This window comes from Psammomys obesus, unplaced genomic scaffold (assembly GCF_907164565.1).
Source record: "Psammomys obesus unplaced genomic scaffold, mPsaObe1.curated_primary_1811, whole genome shotgun sequence".
In the NCBI taxonomy this organism is placed as follows: Eukaryota; Metazoa; Chordata; class Mammalia; order Rodentia; family Muridae; genus Psammomys; species Psammomys obesus.
In genome coordinates, this window is record NW_026594418.1 from 718638 (window position 1) to 738292 (window position 19655).

At 43.1% G+C, this 19655-nt stretch overlaps 1 protein-coding gene across 1 annotated transcript in view; it reads right to left on the reverse strand.

Moving 5' to 3' along the window:
- Window positions 1–15903, reverse strand: part of Fggy (FGGY carbohydrate kinase domain containing) — a 334558-nt gene extending 318655 nt beyond the window's left edge. The window contains exons 1-3 of the mRNA XM_055618965.1: window positions 15808–15903; window positions 10528–10742; window positions 1166–1277 (exon numbers count right to left, since the gene is read on the reverse strand). Of these exons, the coding sequence (XP_055474940.1) occupies window positions 1166–1277; window positions 10528–10731 (316 nt within the window). The 5' untranslated portion in view covers window positions 10732–10742; window positions 15808–15903. The remainder of the gene's footprint in view (window positions 1–1165; window positions 1278–10527; window positions 10743–15807) is intronic.
- Between the last annotated feature and the right edge of the window lie 3752 nt (window positions 15904–19655).

A 19655-nucleotide genomic window follows, 5' to 3' on the forward strand; every position in this document is an offset into this window, starting at 1 on the left:
TCAACTTGACAAGATTCAGAATCAGCTGGGAGAGGAGCCTCTGAACTTGCCAGTGAGGGATTTTCTTTAATTGGGTTAATTAGCGTGGGAAGATCCACCCTGAATGTGAGCAGGACTCCCCAGCTCAAGGAGGACCCTGAAGTGAATAAGAGGGATGACAGAGGGAGCGAAGCAGCGTGTTACACACGCAGCGTGTATGCTCTCTTCTGCCAATTGCAGACATAAAGTCATCAGCTGATTCAAACCCCTGAGGCCATGTCTTCCCTGCCTCCATGTCACATGGCTCTGTGAGCTAACGTAAACTCTTCCCCCATTAGATGACATGGGTTGGAGAATTTCATTGTCTAATAACTGTGAAGTGCAACACTAAGCCAAACACATACACATGCACAGTTTGGAAGATGTTGGGGGCTGGTCTGATTCTTGTATTTTGATGCTAATTATTGGCCCTCAAGATCTGGTCACTGCCCAGATATACCTATTCTTGTTGTGTATGCCTGCCTAAGACTTTATTCCTGATTGGTTAATTTAAAAAGGCCTGCACCTGGGCAGGATGGAAGAAGGTAGGTGTGGCTAAGCTTCCCGGGCTTTGGGGACTGGAGGAGAATTGTGGGAAAGAGACACACAGACCTGCAGAGACGAGAGAGGAGCACTTGGAAGGAAACATGCGGGTTGGGAGAAAGGACTCCGGAAATGAAGAGAAACACCAAGATGAAAATAAGCAAGTATTTATAAGACTATGGACGGAACACAGCATGGAATGGTTACGGGAAATGGCATTGGATTGGGGCTGGGAGGTAGAAGGGGGGCGGGGGTTTATTGAGATAGCATTGGTGGGCCCAGCCCAAGGTGTTTTAAGGTATTTATAAAACCTAACAGGAGTCAGTGTCTTATTGTGATAGCTAGTAAGATACTACCTCCATAATAATTATAGGGTGACTAACAAAAATATTTAGCCCAATACCATTTACTTATAACAACAGGGATATAAACCTCATGAATGGTAGCTTTTGAAAAGATGTCCAGAATTACAAAGAAAAATATGTATTTTAGCAGACCAGACAGTATGCACGCCTTGAAATCTAGGATTCTTGGCTCTCAAAGTCCTAAATATCAGACTTTGTCCTGCAGCAGCCTGAAGAAGAAGAGACAAGGGCAGGCCTACCTTCATAGTTTACCGGTAGAGGATGAAAGTGTTTATCCAAGACAACCAGAGAACACGTGGCATCAAACCCAAGTCCTTGGATTCGTCGCACATCAATCCCTTGAACAACTTTCTGTTTTAAAAGCAAGCAAACAGAAGCATAAATAACAACACAGGCTCTTAAACCTTGAAGACCACTAGAAGGAAATGAATGCAAATTTTTTTTAATTGCCTAACACAGGAAAGTTTAGAATCACTATTTAATTTAAGATAATTATTCATCGTGTAACGCTGTGTGCCCAAAAGTAAGGATGGGGTTCCCACCGGTGGAACCCCACAGCTGTGATCCTAAATGGAATGCGCTGACCTGGAAAAGCCCAGGTTCTCATCATGGAACACTTTACGGCTTGAGCTAGAGAGGTGGCTCAAGGGTTACAAGCATTTGCTGTTCACTGGGTTCAGTTCCCAGAACCCACACAGTGGCTCATAACTGTAACTCCAGTCTCAGAGGACCCGACTCACGCTTCTCTCTTCCGTAGACACCAGGTATATTCATGGTAAATGAAGCTATTCAGGAGCCCATATATGTAAAACTTTTAGAAAGTTTTTTTTTTTTTTTTAAGAAACCTTATACTTAGGTTCAAGATGTAGCTCAGTGCTAGGTGCCTTCATAAAATGCACAAGGCCCTGAAAAACGAAAAAGAAATTTTATGATGAAATAAACTGAAACCTTTGATTCACAATGTCATAAAAATGTCTGAGATTTTAAAACAGTCTTTTCAGATTCAAAAAAAAAAAAACTTTTAGTATCACTAAAATACTAAAGGATCCTATAAATTAATAAGAAAAAGACAAGCAATCTAATTGAAAATCATATAAAGCAAAGGTCAAAGTGTATCAAGTTTTCCGATTGTACTACAATTAATCAATGCAAATAAAATAGCAATTTTTGCTTCTTACATTAGTGAAAATGTTAAAGGTTAGCAGTGGCTCCGCCTTCTTAAAAGATCTATGATGAGATAATGGTTAATTAAATTCACTTAATCACAAACAGAAAGAGGAAGAGGAAAAAGGGAGCAGAAGATCAAAAAATAGAAAGAGGACTAGTTAGAAAGAGAAAAGGAATCAATGCTGGGGGGGTTGATGGAGTGACATGACCAAAACATATCCATGTATGCATAAAAATGTCACAATAAAACCCATTGTTGTCCATAATTAATATAAGCCAATACAATTTTAAAAGAAATTTAAAAGTAACCCTTCTTGAATATTATTATAGCAATGTAATTACTGAGCACAAATTTTGGGAAGTAATTTGACAGTACCTATTAAAATATAACTACTAGCTCAGCAATGTAACTTTTGAGAACCTGTCTTAGAAAATCATGACCTTACGTAAATAAAGTCATATCTAAGATGGCTATTTTACACCACTGCTAACAATATATGAAAAAACCAGTAAGTTACTTTTTTTATCAAATAAATAATGCTGTATTTATAAAATAGAATACTAGACAGAAACTAAAAGAATACATAAAGGAGAAATTTCTGGGCATAGCAGTATGACAGAGACAGCAAATCTTCCTATCAAAATAAAATATAACACTGGATAAAATCATCAATCATAACCATTTGAAGACTATGGAAATATATCAGAGTTATATAGTAAATAGAAAAGCATTTTTTTAAAAAATGAAATTTGCATTTAAAAGAGAAAATGTTATGGGGGATACAAAGTAAATAAAGTGTAATTAATAAAAGTTAAAAAAAAAGATAGAAAATGAAAATGTAACTCCAGTTCTAAGTGGTTTTTCTGGGGAAGTTTATAAAACATTCAAGAAAGGACCCTTACAAGTGTCAGACATTTAGAACAGAGCAAAGGGAAGAGCATGTCCACCAAATCCTACAAGAGCAGCCCTAGCTTGACATCTATGGGAAAGACATTAAAAGCATAACTATAGAAGAGTATCTGTAGCAAGCACAAGTATAAAAATGTTAGCAAAATGCTGGCAAGCCAAATCTTACAGACACAAAACTGGCATATACACAATGGCCATGTGCAATTACCCCATAATTTGCAAGGGTAATTTCATAATCATTAATTAATGTAAGACATAAATTAACAGAATACAGCACAAACATAAGATTATAATCTCAAAATACTGGAAACCCTAAAAAAACAAGCAAAAAAGATGAATGAAAAAATAAACGCAGAATGAAATGTACACAAACAAGAACAAAACATGAAAAAAACTCAGAGCTGTATTTACCCTAATGGTTAACGATGTTGCCTGTCTTTAGGAAAAAACTGTACATTAATTAGGGGCACAATAATGAAAAAAAAAAAACCACCAGTGTGGGAGACTTACTACATAGATTGCAGACAGTCAAGATAACTGTAGAGGGCCAGAGGATATTTCAAACCCCTTCGGGGCTAACACTCCTGTAACAAGCTCAAAGACATAGACCGTCAAATCTGTTTCAGGGATAATGCCCAGTGCACCCTCCTTGGGCTTGCTGCTCATAGTTACCTCAGTACCCAATTCCCTCTTTTCACCAACAGAGGACTCCATGGTAATGGAGCTGTGGTTCAAAGAGGCCCAGGTTGGTGGCCCTTGCTGGTTCTGCTGGCCCACAGATGCACTAAGATTCAATCTCCTCTCAGAGAATACCTAACGGACCCCTAGAGCAGAGCTGCATCAAGGATATAGGAAGATAGAAAGAACCAGGGATACACAACTCATGGCAAGCATAGCAAACCAGAGGGAGGAGGGAAGAAATGGCTTGTGAGCAGCAAACTTAAGGAAGAGATTTGCTGAGGCTTAGAGTCCAGATCCACATTAGGTTTGAGCTTTTGGTTTTAACATCTATGATGCTGGGCTTGGGACTTGATTATTTTAAGCCAGTTACTCTTATATTTCTCCTTTTTGGAATCAGAATGCTTTCCTCATGTCTGCCACAGCATTGTATCTTGGAAGTAATGGAAGCTGGCTGCTTTTGTTTTGTTTATAGTTTGTTTCATTAATGCACTCCACTGAGTTTGCCTTGAGTCAAAGACTTTAGACTTGGATTTTTAAAACCCATTTCACAGGTGTTTGTGAATGTGGTGTGTGTAGGATGGGTATGTGCATGCTTGAGTATATGGGGGCCTAGAGGTCAACATTAGGGATCTTCCTCTATTGCTGTACATCTTATTTGTCGAGACAGTGTCTCTCCCCGAATGGAGTTCACCATTTTGGCTAGGCTGTGTGGCCCCTGTCTCTCTCCCCAATACCCACAGCTGGAGTTACAGGCACATACAGCCGTGCCCATCTTTTATGTGTGTGCCATCTGGAGATCTAAATTCAGACCTTCTTGCTTATACAGCAAGGGCTTTATCTACTGACCCATCTCACCTGCCTCCATGGACTTGGAGTTTTGAATTCATCTTAAAATGCAGAGCTTTGCCCTTTGGGGACTACTAGACTTGCAATCTAGAAGCCCATTTCTTAGTATTTAATATGCACCACAAAGGAGCTACACACAGTCACTATGGCTTTCCGACAAAGACAGCATTCTATTTTTGAAGCAATATTAGCAACATAATACTCAAATGCTGTCATATATGAAACATCTACCATGCCATATGCTTTATTTAGTTCCTTAAATTTAATCCTTATGAAATTGAAAAAAAAAAAAAGAAAAACTTAATATATTGTGTGCTTGTGCCTACACGGAACATCCATCAGTGAACAAGCCAGCCCTAAAATCTCCTTGTTGTATGGCTCTGTTGGCCCCTGTGCCCAGGGGGCATATGATAGGGCGCATCCATGTTCCAGAGCCTGCAGTTAGTCAAAAGAGCAAGTTTGAGAACATATGGGTGACTCAATGAGAGCCCAAAGCAGGCAGCACGGGATACAGCCACTTCTTGGTTTGATCTCGAGCATTTCTGTAATAATCTCGAGCTTTCTCAGTCTTGGTTTCCTGGAAATAAGGGAAACCCACAGGGGAAGATGGCAGGCTCTGCAGGCTTGAGGGACTATAGAACCAGAGCACCTCTGTGTAAAGACAGGAAACCTACTCAACACTGGACTAGCTACGTCTATTTAAGATGTTTATGCTCAACAGATAGCGTGTTCTCTGCTATATGAACACAAATACAAACCAAAGGCAAAGATGAAGCAACGGCAACCTGGAGACTCAAATATCTGTGAGGATTAATGAGTGTAACTTTCTACTAAGACCAAGGGCAATAGTTCCTTGAGTTTATGAACGCCCTCAGAAGCCTACCGAGCTCTGGGTTCAAATCACAACGTTTCAGTGATAAAATCTCCATCCCTCTCATTCTACAAGGCACCAGTCACAGGAAATTGAGAAATCAGTGGCATTATGCGTTAAATCTGACTGAGATAGCTAGCCTTATAAGGACATACCTTACAAGCATTCCTCTCCACACCAAGGGACAACCCCTTCCCCCACTTTCCCCTCCCAACCTATTCCAGAGAGCTGCTTGCAGGGACACATTATCACAAGGGCTCTGGGACTTGCCCATGAAATCTTATTTATAGTCTTGTTAGTGGGAGAAGAAAGCGTAGTAAACTCACTCCAGCAATCCAGCAGAAAAGAGATTTCCCTCGCTGGAGACAAATCACATTATTCTGGAAGTAAAGAATTTTCAGGGTTGGAATATGCTGCAGCCTCATTTGGGAAATTGATCCATGCCTAACTACTGTCAACCTGCAGCTCTGGAGCAGGAAATAAGAATTTGGGGAAGGGATTGTGCATCTTTTGTTCCTACTATGGCTTCAATCCTGCATGTGACTGAAATGATCAAGCTCCACCATATTGGGTGTGTCTGTGGCATTCTTAAGAAACACACACATACACTGAGAATTGGTGTGCATTGATCTAGTTTTCTATTTGGTTTAGAGCAAGGGCCAAAGCCTGGGGGGCATTGTGAACAGAATCCAGCTTATAGCAGAGGTCCATGGGGCTGGTACTGTACTCTTTCAAATACAGGTTTGAATGTTTTTGTCAGTTGCACAGGCAGCATGGAGTTATGTAATTTCAGATGCCCTGGGGTCCAATCATCCCATTACCTACACAAGTCACTCATTCATTCAGTTGATCCTTAAAAAGCACAGTCATGGTCATTTGGGTCAAGCTGTGTTCATGCAGATATTAGAGAAACAATGGAGAAAAAAATATTTTCCTCCACTCCTTGCTCTTTAAGAGATTACATTTTAGCATAGGTAAAATAGCCAATGAGTCAAATAAATGATAGCGTGTAGATATAATATACCCAAAGCTGATTGGTCAAGAGGATCGGGAATGCCAGAGGAGGGGAAGGTTGTTTTCAAAAAAGGTAATCTTGTCGAAGAACTTTCAAGAATAAGCAGCTGACCTTGGGTAAATCTGGGCAGTGTTCTTAGTGGGAATTCAGCCAAGGGGGAAGGCTCTGGGCCAGGAACAGCAATGAAAATACAACTTATATGGGACATGTTACATGCAAGGCCCCAGGACAGAATGCTCTAACACCTCCTGCAGTGGCCAGTGAAAGGAAAAATCCAGACCTGGATTTGACCTAGTGTGGCAGCAGTGGTGTCCTTTTTGACAATCAGCAAGGAAATGAAAGCAAGACAATTCCATTTATGACAGCGGTCCTAATGTTCTTCTACTAGCTGAAATTCTCAGGTCCCCTCTGTCTCCTCCATTGCCACCAAGTCCCACAAGATCTTCCTTCCCCCAGCCTTTCACCTCATTGTCCCTGCGCAAAATTCTGATACTGGCATAGTCAACGACAAGAAGAGGTTCTAGGGAGAGGAAAGCCTCTCTCCAAGTGGTTCTGTCTGAACACGGGACAAGCAATGAGGGCTGGAACAGACAGCCAGGGGCACAGAAAGAATGACCCTGGGCGGAGCCAGACTTTGCAGAGCCATAAAGGCATGTTACAAATTCTGGGTTCTATCCAGAGAAAAATGGGGTGCTATAAAAAGTTGGAAGACCAAGAGTAACAATCAGTTTAAACACAGAAACCATCACTATAGCTGTAATAGACTAGATCAGAGAAGTAGCACAGATGCTAAGATCTGTATTTAGCTCTGAAAATGATGTGGGCAGTAGGTGCTGGAAGCAGAGAATACACAGACTTCTCCCATCTGAGCCTGGGCTGTCACTACCTAGGGAACTCTGCAAAAGCCATCCAACTCTCTGGTCCACAGTTTCTCTTTCCACCTGTCAAGTGGAAACAATAGCCCTGCCCCTATTTATACTGTAAGCTTAATTACATTCATACAAAGGTGTTTTGTATACGATAATAGTTCTATGAATGTAAGACATTAAAATTACTGTCCATACAGCAAGCACCAACTTAAAACAGAATCACATTTCATTAGCTTCATGTGTTTATGGGGTTTTATTCCCATGCAGATTAAGCTATTTCAGTTTTAGGACCACAGAAATTATTATGTTTCTCTATATAAGTTCTTATGCTTGACAAACATGGTAGCATACAGTCCATGCTCCATAACTTATTTTCAGACTAAATAAAATAGAAGCACCCTGGGGTGAAGGAAATGGCTCAGTTGGTAAAGTGTTTGCCTCACACGCATGAGAACCTAAGTTGGAACCCAAGCTGACATCCCAGGTTGTCTTCCAGCTCTCTCTCTCTCACACACATGCACACGCGAACACCACACAAACACACACATACACCTGCTCACACACCCATGTATACCTGTACACACATGCACACACATGCACGCCTGCACACAAATGTCTACACATAGGAACATGCCCATCATACATATGAACAAACTCAGATATAAAAATAAGAACAACATTTAACAAACGACCATTAGATACGTGATGATTCCATCAGCTTATGTTCTTTTCCCCAGTGGAAATTCAGTAATCTTAAAAACTTGTGATGTTCTTATCATCTTGGAATGACACACATTGGTGGATTCAAAAAGTACATTAAAAGATCAGGGACGGTGTGTGTCTCCTAGAACTTCTGTGTTTCTTGCGAATGTTTTAGGTGTTCTGGATAATGGCCTAACAAAGATATACCAATTTTAAGGGCCCACATTTTTCCCATGAGCAACAGCCAGGTAAAGGCACTATCATCAAGTGCTTACAATAACCAACAAGGTGAGCTCCTGGCCCCACACAGCAGCACCCTACAACACCTCTGACTGCGAGCAGGGGTCACAGGGAGGGCCTGAGGATAGAGGGCTGAGCCTGAGACCTGAGAGCCACCTTACGACCTCTTCTTCGAAACTACTTCATCAGAAGAGAAACTGTCTACAAAGACTGTTATAAGGACAAGATGAAGAGATGGGCACACGATGTTGAGCGCAGCACCTAGAACATGATTGCTAAAGGAGGAATGTAAGCTGCTATCGTCATCACTGCCTTGACAGTATCACTGTTATTTCTGTTGTTATTAACGCAACTATATGAGACACGATCTCCTTTTTTAAAAAAGGAAAAGAGAAAAGAAAAGAGGGAAGAAGTTCACAATTGTTCTCAGGGTCTCAGCTTTCTGGAGTCACTAAGGAGGCAAAGACAAGCCAGGGTAGAAGGGACGCCAGCCCTTGACCTAGACCAATGCCACTTCCACAGAAGGAGCCCTGACCCCCTGGGGAGCAGGTAAACATTCCCGAGAGCTGCCATCCCCTTGCACTCGCAGGTCTAGTATTTTGTCTCAGCAATCCATTCTCCTAGCTTTACTCATTTTGTTATCACCACCATAGGCAATAATGATTGACACTGCTGGAAGCTTTTATATACTTTAGTTCACTTAATCATCACAACAATCTTATCAAGCTGGGGACTTATTAACCTTCTTTTATTGAGAAGGAAACGGAGCACAAAATGGTAATGAGTCCAAGATCACAAGCCAAACAATGCTACCCACCCAGGCAGTTTAACTGCAGGATGCATACTTCATGTGTTAAACATGCCTCCTCCTTAAAGCTCCCCCTCACAACAGGTTCTGAGCAGATACATCACACTCCGGCACACCGCCACACCTCTGTATATAATCTGAGAGGCACAGCCTGAGGCACATAGGCTTTCTGCAGATCTGCTGCAGTGAGAGGCAGGGCTGAGCATTAATGCCTGCACTTCTGTGGCTATCAGGGCTGACACAAATGACAAGCTGGCCACCACTGGCAGATGATTAAAAGTCTGCCATTAAACCAAGCTGTGCTGGAGTAGACCTGCTTTAAGGGAGCTCTTCATCGGGGAACAATATTTTCTTCTTGACAGTTTCCTTAATGGCAGGAATGTTAGAAGAACAAAAGAGACCTGAGGGCAAAGAGCAGAAGGTTTTCATGGAGGCTGGGTCTGGGAGCCGGGAGAGAAGAGGAAAATTAAACAGGCTGAAGAGAAGATGACCCCTCTTCTATTTCTGTAGAGTGCTTGGGTGGACCAAGCCACCTCTCTGCGGTTTTCTCTGGGGCACTAACAGCTGCCCAGAGCTCATTAAAGTTTAACCAGACCAATCAATACAGAAAAAAATGGGGGACTGTCCAGCAGAAAATTACCAAGCACTTCATGAATATTTAAGGAACTCAACTAGAAACAGGGAGAAGGAACAGAACTCAGGATTTCATTTTTTTCTTCTTTTAGGGGTGGGGAGGAAGATAAAAGAATGAGTGTTGTTAATGATCATCAAAACATCAAGTCATACTAACAGCACAAACTTCAAATACAGACTGGTCACAGCCAGCATCACCTCCTTCCTTAAACCAGCAAGTCCAGTCTCACCACAGGCTCCCAAGATGAACATGTGTGGGGCTCACACAAAGATGCCCAGCTTCCTCAGGGCATGCCACAATTTTCTGCCCTTGTTCTTTTTCCTACCCACAATGCAGTGCCCTTGTGTGTCAATTGGGAGGATACAAAACTCACTGTTAACAGGAATCAGACATTAGCGTTTTGCCCTGCTGCTGCCAGTCACTAACCACGAACTCTTACCTGAGCTGGGGTGAGCTGACTAGCATGCCCCTTTCTATTTCTTCCCGGATGAAAATAAAATGGGGGCAGCAGTGATACTAGCTACAGGGCAGCCATGCAGGGTCAACTACAGTGTGTATTAACACACCGGCAAAGGATACAGACACAATTCTCGTTTCCATGTCTCAGGCTTCCGCATCCTCTAGCCTGTCTTCCCCACACCCATGCCCTCATAGTCACCTCTGGCTATATGTACTGGCTGCAGCAGGCCGCCCAGCACCCTCCAAGACCAGGAAGGTTTGCTTCTGAAAGGTAAAGCCTAGACCACACAGCTCCATGCTGGGTTGCTCTAATACAGTGCGCATACCAAGCATGCACACACACAAGTACAGGACAGGAGGGGTGTACACAAGGAGGGGATGCCACGGTTTGGCTCTTACCTTTGTGACAAGGCAGCATGCTGCCCAGATGTCCTCTGAGGACTGCTCGTGGTGGTTGAACTGGGGCTCCCACTTCTTAATTGGCTGCTCCGCGAAAGCCAAAAGGACCCCTCTCTGGTCCACCAGAGCTGCACGGACACTACCTGTTCCAACATCAATGCCCACGTAGTAGTGACCTGGCTCCTGGTCTCCACCAGACATCATGGTCCCTCCACCTATGGCAAACAAGTACAAAAGCCATGTGAAGACTGGCAGGCCTGCTCAGACAGCCAAGAAACATCCTCAAACGGGCCATAAAAGGACTACCTAAGTGGGGACTGTTTATCATTTATTTATCCTGTCAAAGGTTTTACAGGCACTGAGTGCGGTGGTCAGAGAGCAGGCACATCCAACACATGGCACTCCCACTCCTGCGTGGGAGTCAGAAATTAAGCGCCTAATCACATAAGGACTTCCACAAAGTTGGGACAATGAGAGAGTAGTAGGAAGCAGAGATGGAGCCACAGAGATGGATGTTGACTCTGGGAATTTGAATCCCAGAGTCAACAGCAGCCTTGGAACCAAAAGAAGCATCATTTCTCAGCCAGTCATGGAACAAATCAGCCTTGCCGGTATCCTGTGCCAAGCAGAGTACACAGCAACATGCTCCCCATAACTCTCTGTGAGAGGAGGCAAGCCCAAGGGAGTCTCTGTGGTGATTCTGGACCAGGGGAGACTCTTTAAGGCAGGTAGGTTTTGCTTCACACTAGGTCCACATGCTCCCGAAAGCAAATGTCCATCATGATGGTGATGCCACATTACACTGGCAAGAAAAGCGAAGTCTGGAAACAAAAGGCATTCACTGTGCTTCACTGCAGTGGCTGGGCCTGAACTCCCCACCTACGTGACCCTGGGCTCCCTCCTTTTTCCTGCAGAGGCCTGACATAATGGTTTGGAGAAGAAGCACATACACTGCAGCCATCATGAGCTGACTGGGAATTGGAAGATGACCCAGGAGAGACCCAGGATTGAGAGAGCATGTTAGATGATCTATTTTCCTGACAGACCCCCGATGAGTTACAAGGAAACCTGACCAGAGAACCCTCAGGAATCCCTGGGCCCTTGGGGCTGCTCACAGGATGAGCCACATGACACAGAACTCTCCCAGGCCTCTCACTCTCCAGATTCACGTGGGGCAGTCTCCAGACACTAACTTCACTGACACAGCCCAGGTGGCCCCCTGGTCAGCAGAGCAGTCAGAGCTCCTGTGGTCCAACTTGTTAAACATCAGCAGCAGTCTGCACCTCAACCTCAGGAAGAAAATGGTTCCTTGGCCACAACACCCTTGGGGATTCTAAAGCAAGACAGCCAGCAGATGTTCAGTTACTGCCTCCTGGATGTTTACCCCAATAAAAAAAGAAAAAGAAAAGCAGAAAACAAAACGTCAGTAAAAGCGATAGCTTCTGGCTTAATCACAATGATTTCCCATCTGTGTTTGCTCCCTTTTGGCTCTGTGGCAGGTGAAGAAGAAAATGGGGAAGCAAAAGTAATAGCGCTCACTGCCTCTCCCTGAGCCTGAGAGGGTTCCAGTCTCAGCAGGTGGGTCCTCCTGTCTCCCTGGCTTTCCTCCCTTGGGAACTCATATAAACATGAGTACAGGCTTTGAAATCCATTCCTTCATTCACTCAGCAGTGATATCTTCTCTTTAAGCCAGTAACCAATAAAAATAAAATCTTAAATGAAACAGATACAGGTTGAGCTGTTAGCCCCTACCCCTACCCCCATCCCTGCTTTCTGTCAGTGCTTCTTGGGGAATAAAGGAATTCTTTAGTGAATGTGTATTGTTCAACCTTGACCAAGTTATGACCATGTCAAAGGCCACAATACTGCAAACACATGGGAATGTCAAAGCCTCCTCCTATAACTATATATATAATAACCCTGCCTTCCACTATAACTATATACGATAACCCTGCCTCTTCCTATAACTGTATACAATAATCTCCACCTCCACAATCAAGACTCTTGGTGGTGTAACTCCATCTTAATGTGCATGGCCCATCCAGTCCTGGCTTTTCTGTGCTTGCATCTGTGTGTCTATCCTCTCACATCCTAGTATCCCCAGTCAGATTTCCAGGATCGAGCCACAGTGGAACACCACAGTGATTATTCTCCTAGACTCCTTCTTAAGGCAGACAGCTGAGGTCTTCCCCAAGTGAGGCCTTCTGTGAGCTTCTCAACCCCAATGCACATTGCCCTGGCCCTCCCCACTGGGGTTCTAAGTATCCTCACAGTCCTGGAAGTATATACTTGTGTTCTGCACTGACAGTGGTCCCTCCCATCACTTGCTCTTCCCTCCACAATTCTATCCTCTACCTTTCTAAGGAGGACCTTCTTGCTGTTCATGCACACATACAAAGGCTGCCAGTACAGCCCAGTGTCTAAACTTTCATTTCAAATTGTCTCTCTGGACCATGTTTCTGGTGGTATGTTTCTATGTCTATCTCCCTTATTAAACTAAACCTGAAAAGGGAGAAGTTACTGAAGCATCCCCACTTCCTTCCAGTGTCTGGAATAGAATTGGTTTTCCACAGTGGTTTACTGGATGAGCTCCTTTGTCAGTGAACCTGTAAGGGGAGGGAGGAGAAAAGAGCCATGCCTTCATTGTTTAAATTTCTTAGTCTGTGCTACAAAGTCATGTGTCATCTCACAGGGTTCCTTTCTGAGAAATGCATTAGATGACGTCCACATTGTGCATGCTTCAGAAGCGGTGCTTACAGAAGCCTAGAAGGGAGAACCTGGGGCATTCCCAGAGGCATGGTAAACCAGCTGTCCTCCTACCTGTGCCCTGCCAATCCCCACAGCTGCTATGCACGCCTCACTGTACCTCATACTGTGCTGGTTTATTCTAACCTCTCTGTCAACCAAGTAAGTATTTTCATAAATGTTTACAGCCACATTTTTTATTTTTGTGTTTCTTTTTTTTTGTTTGTTTGTTTTGTTTTCTTGAGACACAGTTTGCTTTCTAGCCTTGGCTATCTTGGACTTGCACTGTAGACCAGGCTGCCCTTGAACTCAAAGAGATCCACCTGCCTCTGCTTCCCAAGTGCTTCTTTCTAGGAAGAAGAAAAATCTCAAGAAAATCAGAGAATGATTTCCACTCACCAGGTGTGGGCTTGCTCTAGGTCTGGATTCTGAATCTAGGAAAAGAACCTACCCTCAAGAGAGCCCTCACCTTGCTCAGAAAGTATAGAGTAACCATTACAGTTAACTCAAACTGTACCCTGTGTCCGTACACTAGCCAGTGCATGGGACAAAGCAGAAATTCATCCAGCCCTTGAGACCCAGTGCTTGAACTGGGTATCATAAGAACCTATCATTAGAGAATGATAAAAGATACAGTGCTGACTAGGTATCTGACATACTGCTAAGCAGCCTGTTTACTCTATTCTGATCCTGAGAACCACTGAAGAAACGAAACAACTATTACCCACCCCAGTTTGTTGATGAGTCCTAGCTGAGTGAAGCACTATATTCCAACAGTTCATACAACCACTACGTAGGACAGTGAACCATCCCCTCTCACCTGAAAGCCCTTCAGATATATGCTCTACTGCCCTCTGATAGCCTTCCATTACTAAACGTTGATTTGCTGAGGATGGTGTCCAAGGGCCCTTGCCTACTGTGCTGAGGTTAGCTAATTCAGAAGCCAGGCTGTCCACCTTCAAAGACTGTCCTTCCACAACACTAGAGTGCCTCTCACTGGCTTTTCCACCTGCCATAAAATATTACCAGGCATCCTATCGTATGCCTGCGGTCCTCTGTGAGCCAGGGAAGTGTTCTCCCAGCAGCATTTGCACAAGCCTCCCAGCTCATGTTTTTCTAAGAAATAGATCATAACTCAACATTCAGGTCCAGCATTTCTCCACTATTGTGGTCTTAATCTCTTTAAGAGTTGTTTCCACACCTGGAACCTGAAATCAAGCAAGTCTGAACCGGTAAGCACCCAGGTCCCTGAAACCGGATCCCTTGCCCCTCCTACTCTGTGCCCTTTGTTCCTTGGATACAAGTACAGTCATCTGTGTCCTGAACTCCAAACTTAATGGGGACCCAAAGATACACAACCTAAGAAATAGAGAAGTACTATTCCTTTTATCAAATTTAGGAAATAACATTTTCTAATTGAAGGGGAAAATATTCTCTTTCTAATTGAGAAGAAGGGGTTGGGATCACCCCCTGTGTGGCTTGTTTCCATCAAAGGCTTATCATACTACAGAAACCTAATCAATGAGGTGAGTAAATGTCTCAATCACTCAGCAGCAGGAGGAACCTGCCCAAAGCACACGGGCAGCAAACACCAGCCCCAGGATTTGAACCCCAGCCTACAATAGTAAGTTCGGAGGTGCTTTCTACAATATTCTGCTAAAACTGAAATCAAAGCCTTTAGCAACTTCTTCAATAACAACAAAATGCCACAAAAGCTGGTCTTTCTTGAGCTCTGCCCTGAAAATCACCCACATGAGGTCATGATCTTTATCTTAGCCCTGTCAAGTAAGCAATGGGAGATGAGCTGAGGTATGATAAGGGGACACTGGGTAGGGCACAACAGAGACATAGGGGCTATGATTCCAGGCTAGGTCCAGGCAATTCCAAGCCTGCTTTATGAATGATGAGGAATAGAACTTAGGTTTCATTTCATTGTTTTTAAGCAAAGATGAATACTCTAAAAAGAAAAGCAGCTGTTGGGGGTGGAGGGGTCAGTAAGGAAAGAGAAAGAAGGCCATGGCCTGTGGATGGCAAAGAGAAAGAAAAACAATGAAGAGAAATTCAAGCTGGGCTGCACACAAGTCCTGAGGCGTACCTCATGTCTCAGTCTACAATGCCTCAAAAATCAGGTTCTCCAAAGTCCCCAGCATGGACTGTATTGACTCCTGGCCCCTATTTATGATCATAAGACTGTTCTGTGCCATAAATATTTAAATGGTTCATTAAATGATGGCCTTCATAAACAGTATTAGAAATGTACCATAGGAAGTCACAGCTTCCCCAGATGATTCTTCAGTAAGTGTGCAAGCTGCTCAAATGCCACATGAGGAAAGGAGGGAGACCTGGAAAGGAGGGGCCGCTCTCTGCAAAACTATTTCAGTCATCCCTAGAAGGGGGTAAATACTACAAATGTTCTGCTGAAAACCAGCCTCTAGGGAATTGTGCTGCCCCTGTGTTCCCTTCTTACCCTTAAATAACCGAATCACAATGAGACTACTTCCCAGCACCACGTCCCTGGGGAGTGGATGAGCTTACCTTAGATTCTACTTCTTAAAGAGCCACTCCAGCACGCTCAGTTTAGTCACTGACAGCCTACAGACAGTGTGTCCCAGGATTGGGGAAAGAATTCAGTGTCCTCATTCAACAGTGATCTTTGGACTCTGCCGGGAACGCATGTGTTCTAGCCTCATGTAATTTAGAATTTGGTTACACTGTAATCAGGTTTGGGTAAGTCTGGGAGATGAGGCAAGCAACAGGTAGGCCTGTACTGTTCAATTCTGTCTTAATGTATTACAGAAAAGTGTGAGTATATCCCACATGGTGAGAAAATTTTGAACAGGAAGAAAAGAGTCCATACGGCAGCAATGCCAAGTTCTTTGTGGTTTCTATCAGCATATCTAGAACCAAGTAAGTGTGGTTTGCCAACAGCTCTTTCCCTCTTAAAGTAAAAGGCTATCTTCTATGACTGGCCCCCTCCTCCTCAGCTTTGTAGCCTGAAAAACATATTTTTAGAGTAGTCTGGTTGCCAATACTAGCTCAAAAGAAATACTTCAAATACTTCTTAGATTCCCAAGTCTGTGGAATTAGTGCAACTAAAGAAAATATCTTTCATCCAAATTTACCTGTGGTCTGGTACAAACCTACAGGCAGCATAAGTGTGCTGTGGATCAAGTCTGCAGTCACTAGGTCACGACATTAGAGCAGCAATTCTCAGCCCTTCGGGGTTGAATGAACCTTTCATAGGGGCGATCTGAGACCATCAGAAAACACATATACTTACATTACAATTCATAACAGTAGAAAAATTATAGTTGTGAAATATCAACAAAAATAATTTTATGGTTGGGGTCACCCAAGAAGAGGATCTGTATTAAAGGGTCACATCATTGGGAAGGATGAGAACCACCGCGTTAAAGAGAAGGAAGGGACTAAGGAGAGCTCATCCCCAGGCAGCTACTGAGAAGTTCCTGGAAGGGAGTACAAGCTTTTACTCATTAGCAATATCCAGCACTCACCCACACAAAAGGCCTGGTCTAGTGCAGCCAGAAGGAGGAGGAGGAGGTAAAGGGAGAAGAATAAGGGAAAAGAAAAGTAGATATATTCTTTAACCAACAAATATATCTACCAGACTTCCTGACCAAGAAAAGCCCACAACACAGAAAAGGAACCAGAAAAAATGTCATTTTTCAAGGCAGACAAAGTCATAACACCAAAAACATGTACCGACAAAGCAATTTGTCTACTCTGAAAGTCTCTTGCTCATCCTGGAGTGCTCAGCTGGTCACCCAACTGTGAAGACTAAAAGTACGTGACTACTGGGGTGTCACCTGTGAATCCCCTGGCACGTAGATCCTCAAGCCCCTTCCAGACACCATGCATCATGAGAAAACACCAGCCATCACACTTACTGTTTCTGAGGTTCTGGAGAAAAACTTCAAGCAGGAGCACAGAAGTTAACCTACAGAGATACAAGGCTGTGTCTTGACAGGGGAGCAAAGGGCCGGGCCCTCCTCCTTGCTCATGTCTCTATCACCAATGCACAATGCAGAGAAAGTTTAGCACAAACAAGGTCCTCAATAAGAAGATGGTGAGTGGACAAATCACTGCTGGAAGAAAGAAAAGCAATGCCCCAACCCCAACATGCCTACCACTGACTGGGGGTAAGTCTTTTAACACGTCTTTTCTGAACTATTCACAAACTCTGGATTCCAAGTGATTACTGTTCAAATTAAGAAAAGTGATGAGCATAGAAAGGATTTGAAAAGGACTATTCCTTTATAAATAAGAGAGATCAATGTCACTGGAGGGCACAGAAGAAAAAACTGCTATAAACAATACAGCATGGCCAAAGGGTGCCAGGGCCCAAAAAGTCAGAATGGTGCCCAGACTCCTACAGCTCACAGAATGGCATCTCCTCCCACTTCACAATCTTGTAATATGTATTATCACAATTAACCACCAAAACTAACAAGACCCAAAGTCTATGCATCTCAATGAACTCCTACACGGAGCTGCCATAGGGAACAGAAGCTATGGAGCTTCCCAATTACCTATTAGAAACATTTCCATGCACTTTTCCACCACCGAAATGAAAAATCCACAACAGTGTCAGAAGTAGAAAAACTATTATCTTTATATATTCTTTGTATATGAATTTTGTCTATTACTTAAATTTATTATTTGTTATTTAGCCTTTCTTGTTCTCTTTTCTACATGTACACATTTTCCACACATACAATTGTTTCTGTATGTGTGTGTGTGTGTTTAACATAAATAAAATTTTGGTTTGTGATTATTTTTACTTGCAAAGTTTCTTTTTAATTGTATGTGCATTTGTATTTTGCCTGCATGTGTGTCGATGTGAAGGTGCTGGACCCCTGGAACTGGAGTTATAGACAGTTGTAAGCTGTCATGTGCATGCTAGGAATTGAACCGGTGTCCTCTGGAAGAGCAGACAGTTCAGTGCTTTTAACTGTTGAACCACCTCTCCAGTCCCTGCAAGTATTTTATGAAAGTTTAATTAAAAATATATGTTACCTATTTTGAGGTCTTCTCATAATATCTAAAATCTCCTATTACACACATACACACATGCAGACACACAGGAGAGAGAGAGCAAGAAAAAGAGACCCCAGTGCCTACTCTATGGCAGTATATGAGAGAAATGAGACTGAAAAATGAATTGTCCTGAATTTTACGGTGCAGTCTTATGTTGCTGCGGTATGGGTGTTTATATCCTTTGCACAGTGGGCACAGCCTTCAAGGATGAGCTCATGAACCATGATCAAAAGATCATTTTCTCAATTGGGCCCCTTATACAAGAGGCCCAGGAGGTACTTCCAGCAAAACCTAATGTGCTTATTAAGACTGCATATGGCAGCTAAGTGGTTTCTTGCATTCTACACCACTCAGCCTTTCTCCGAAGAATAAAGAGACATTTGTTACTGTCCCAGAAGCTGTGATTCATACTTCATGAGAATTCAGTGCTTTTTTTACGTTTTGAGGATCTTCAGGCTTTGTAATGAGCCACTTTAAAAAAATAATAAATACAAGGTAACAGGAAGTATTCCAGTTAATGGTTCTATTGTTTTGATAATAGTCATGACCAAAAACGACTTGGGAGAAAAGGGCTTGTTTGGCTTTCCTATTCAGGATCACAGTCCTTTTAGGCAAGCCACTGCATAAGTTCAAGGCAGGAATCTGGAGGCAGCAACTGAAGAAGAGACCACAGCAGAACAAATGATTACTGGATTGTTTCTCACGGCCTGCTCAGCCTGCTTTCTTAAATACCTCAAGACCATGTGCCCATCGTTGGCACCACCACGATGCGCTGGGCCCTTCCACATCAGTCATTAATCAAGAAAATGAACTTGCCTAATAGAGGCCTTTTCTCAAATGAGGTTTATCTATCCAGATAACTCTACTGTGGTGGTTTGAAAGAAATGGCCACATAGGTTCATATATTTGAATGCTTGGTCCCCTGTTAGTGGAATGGTTTGGGAAGGATTAGAAAGCGTGGCCTTGTTGAAGAATCTGTGTCACTGGCCTGGGGGAGGGAAAGGGTGCTTTGAGTGTTTAAAAGCCCAAGCCATTTATAGTTAGTTGTCTCTGTCTCTCTGTCTTTCCCGCTCTGTCTCTCTCTCTGGCTCTCTCTGGCTCTGTCTCTCTCTCTTTCTCCCTCTTGTTTGTAGTTAAGATATAAGCTTAGCTATTGCACCAGTATCATGTCTGCCTTGTCTGCTTACCTATCTGCTGTCATGCTCCCTGCCTTGATGGTCATGGACTAACCTCTCAAACAGTGAGCCACAAGTTACATGCTTTCTTTTATAAGTTGCCTTCGTCACAGTAAGTAAGACATAAAGCCTGTGTCAAGTTGACAAAAA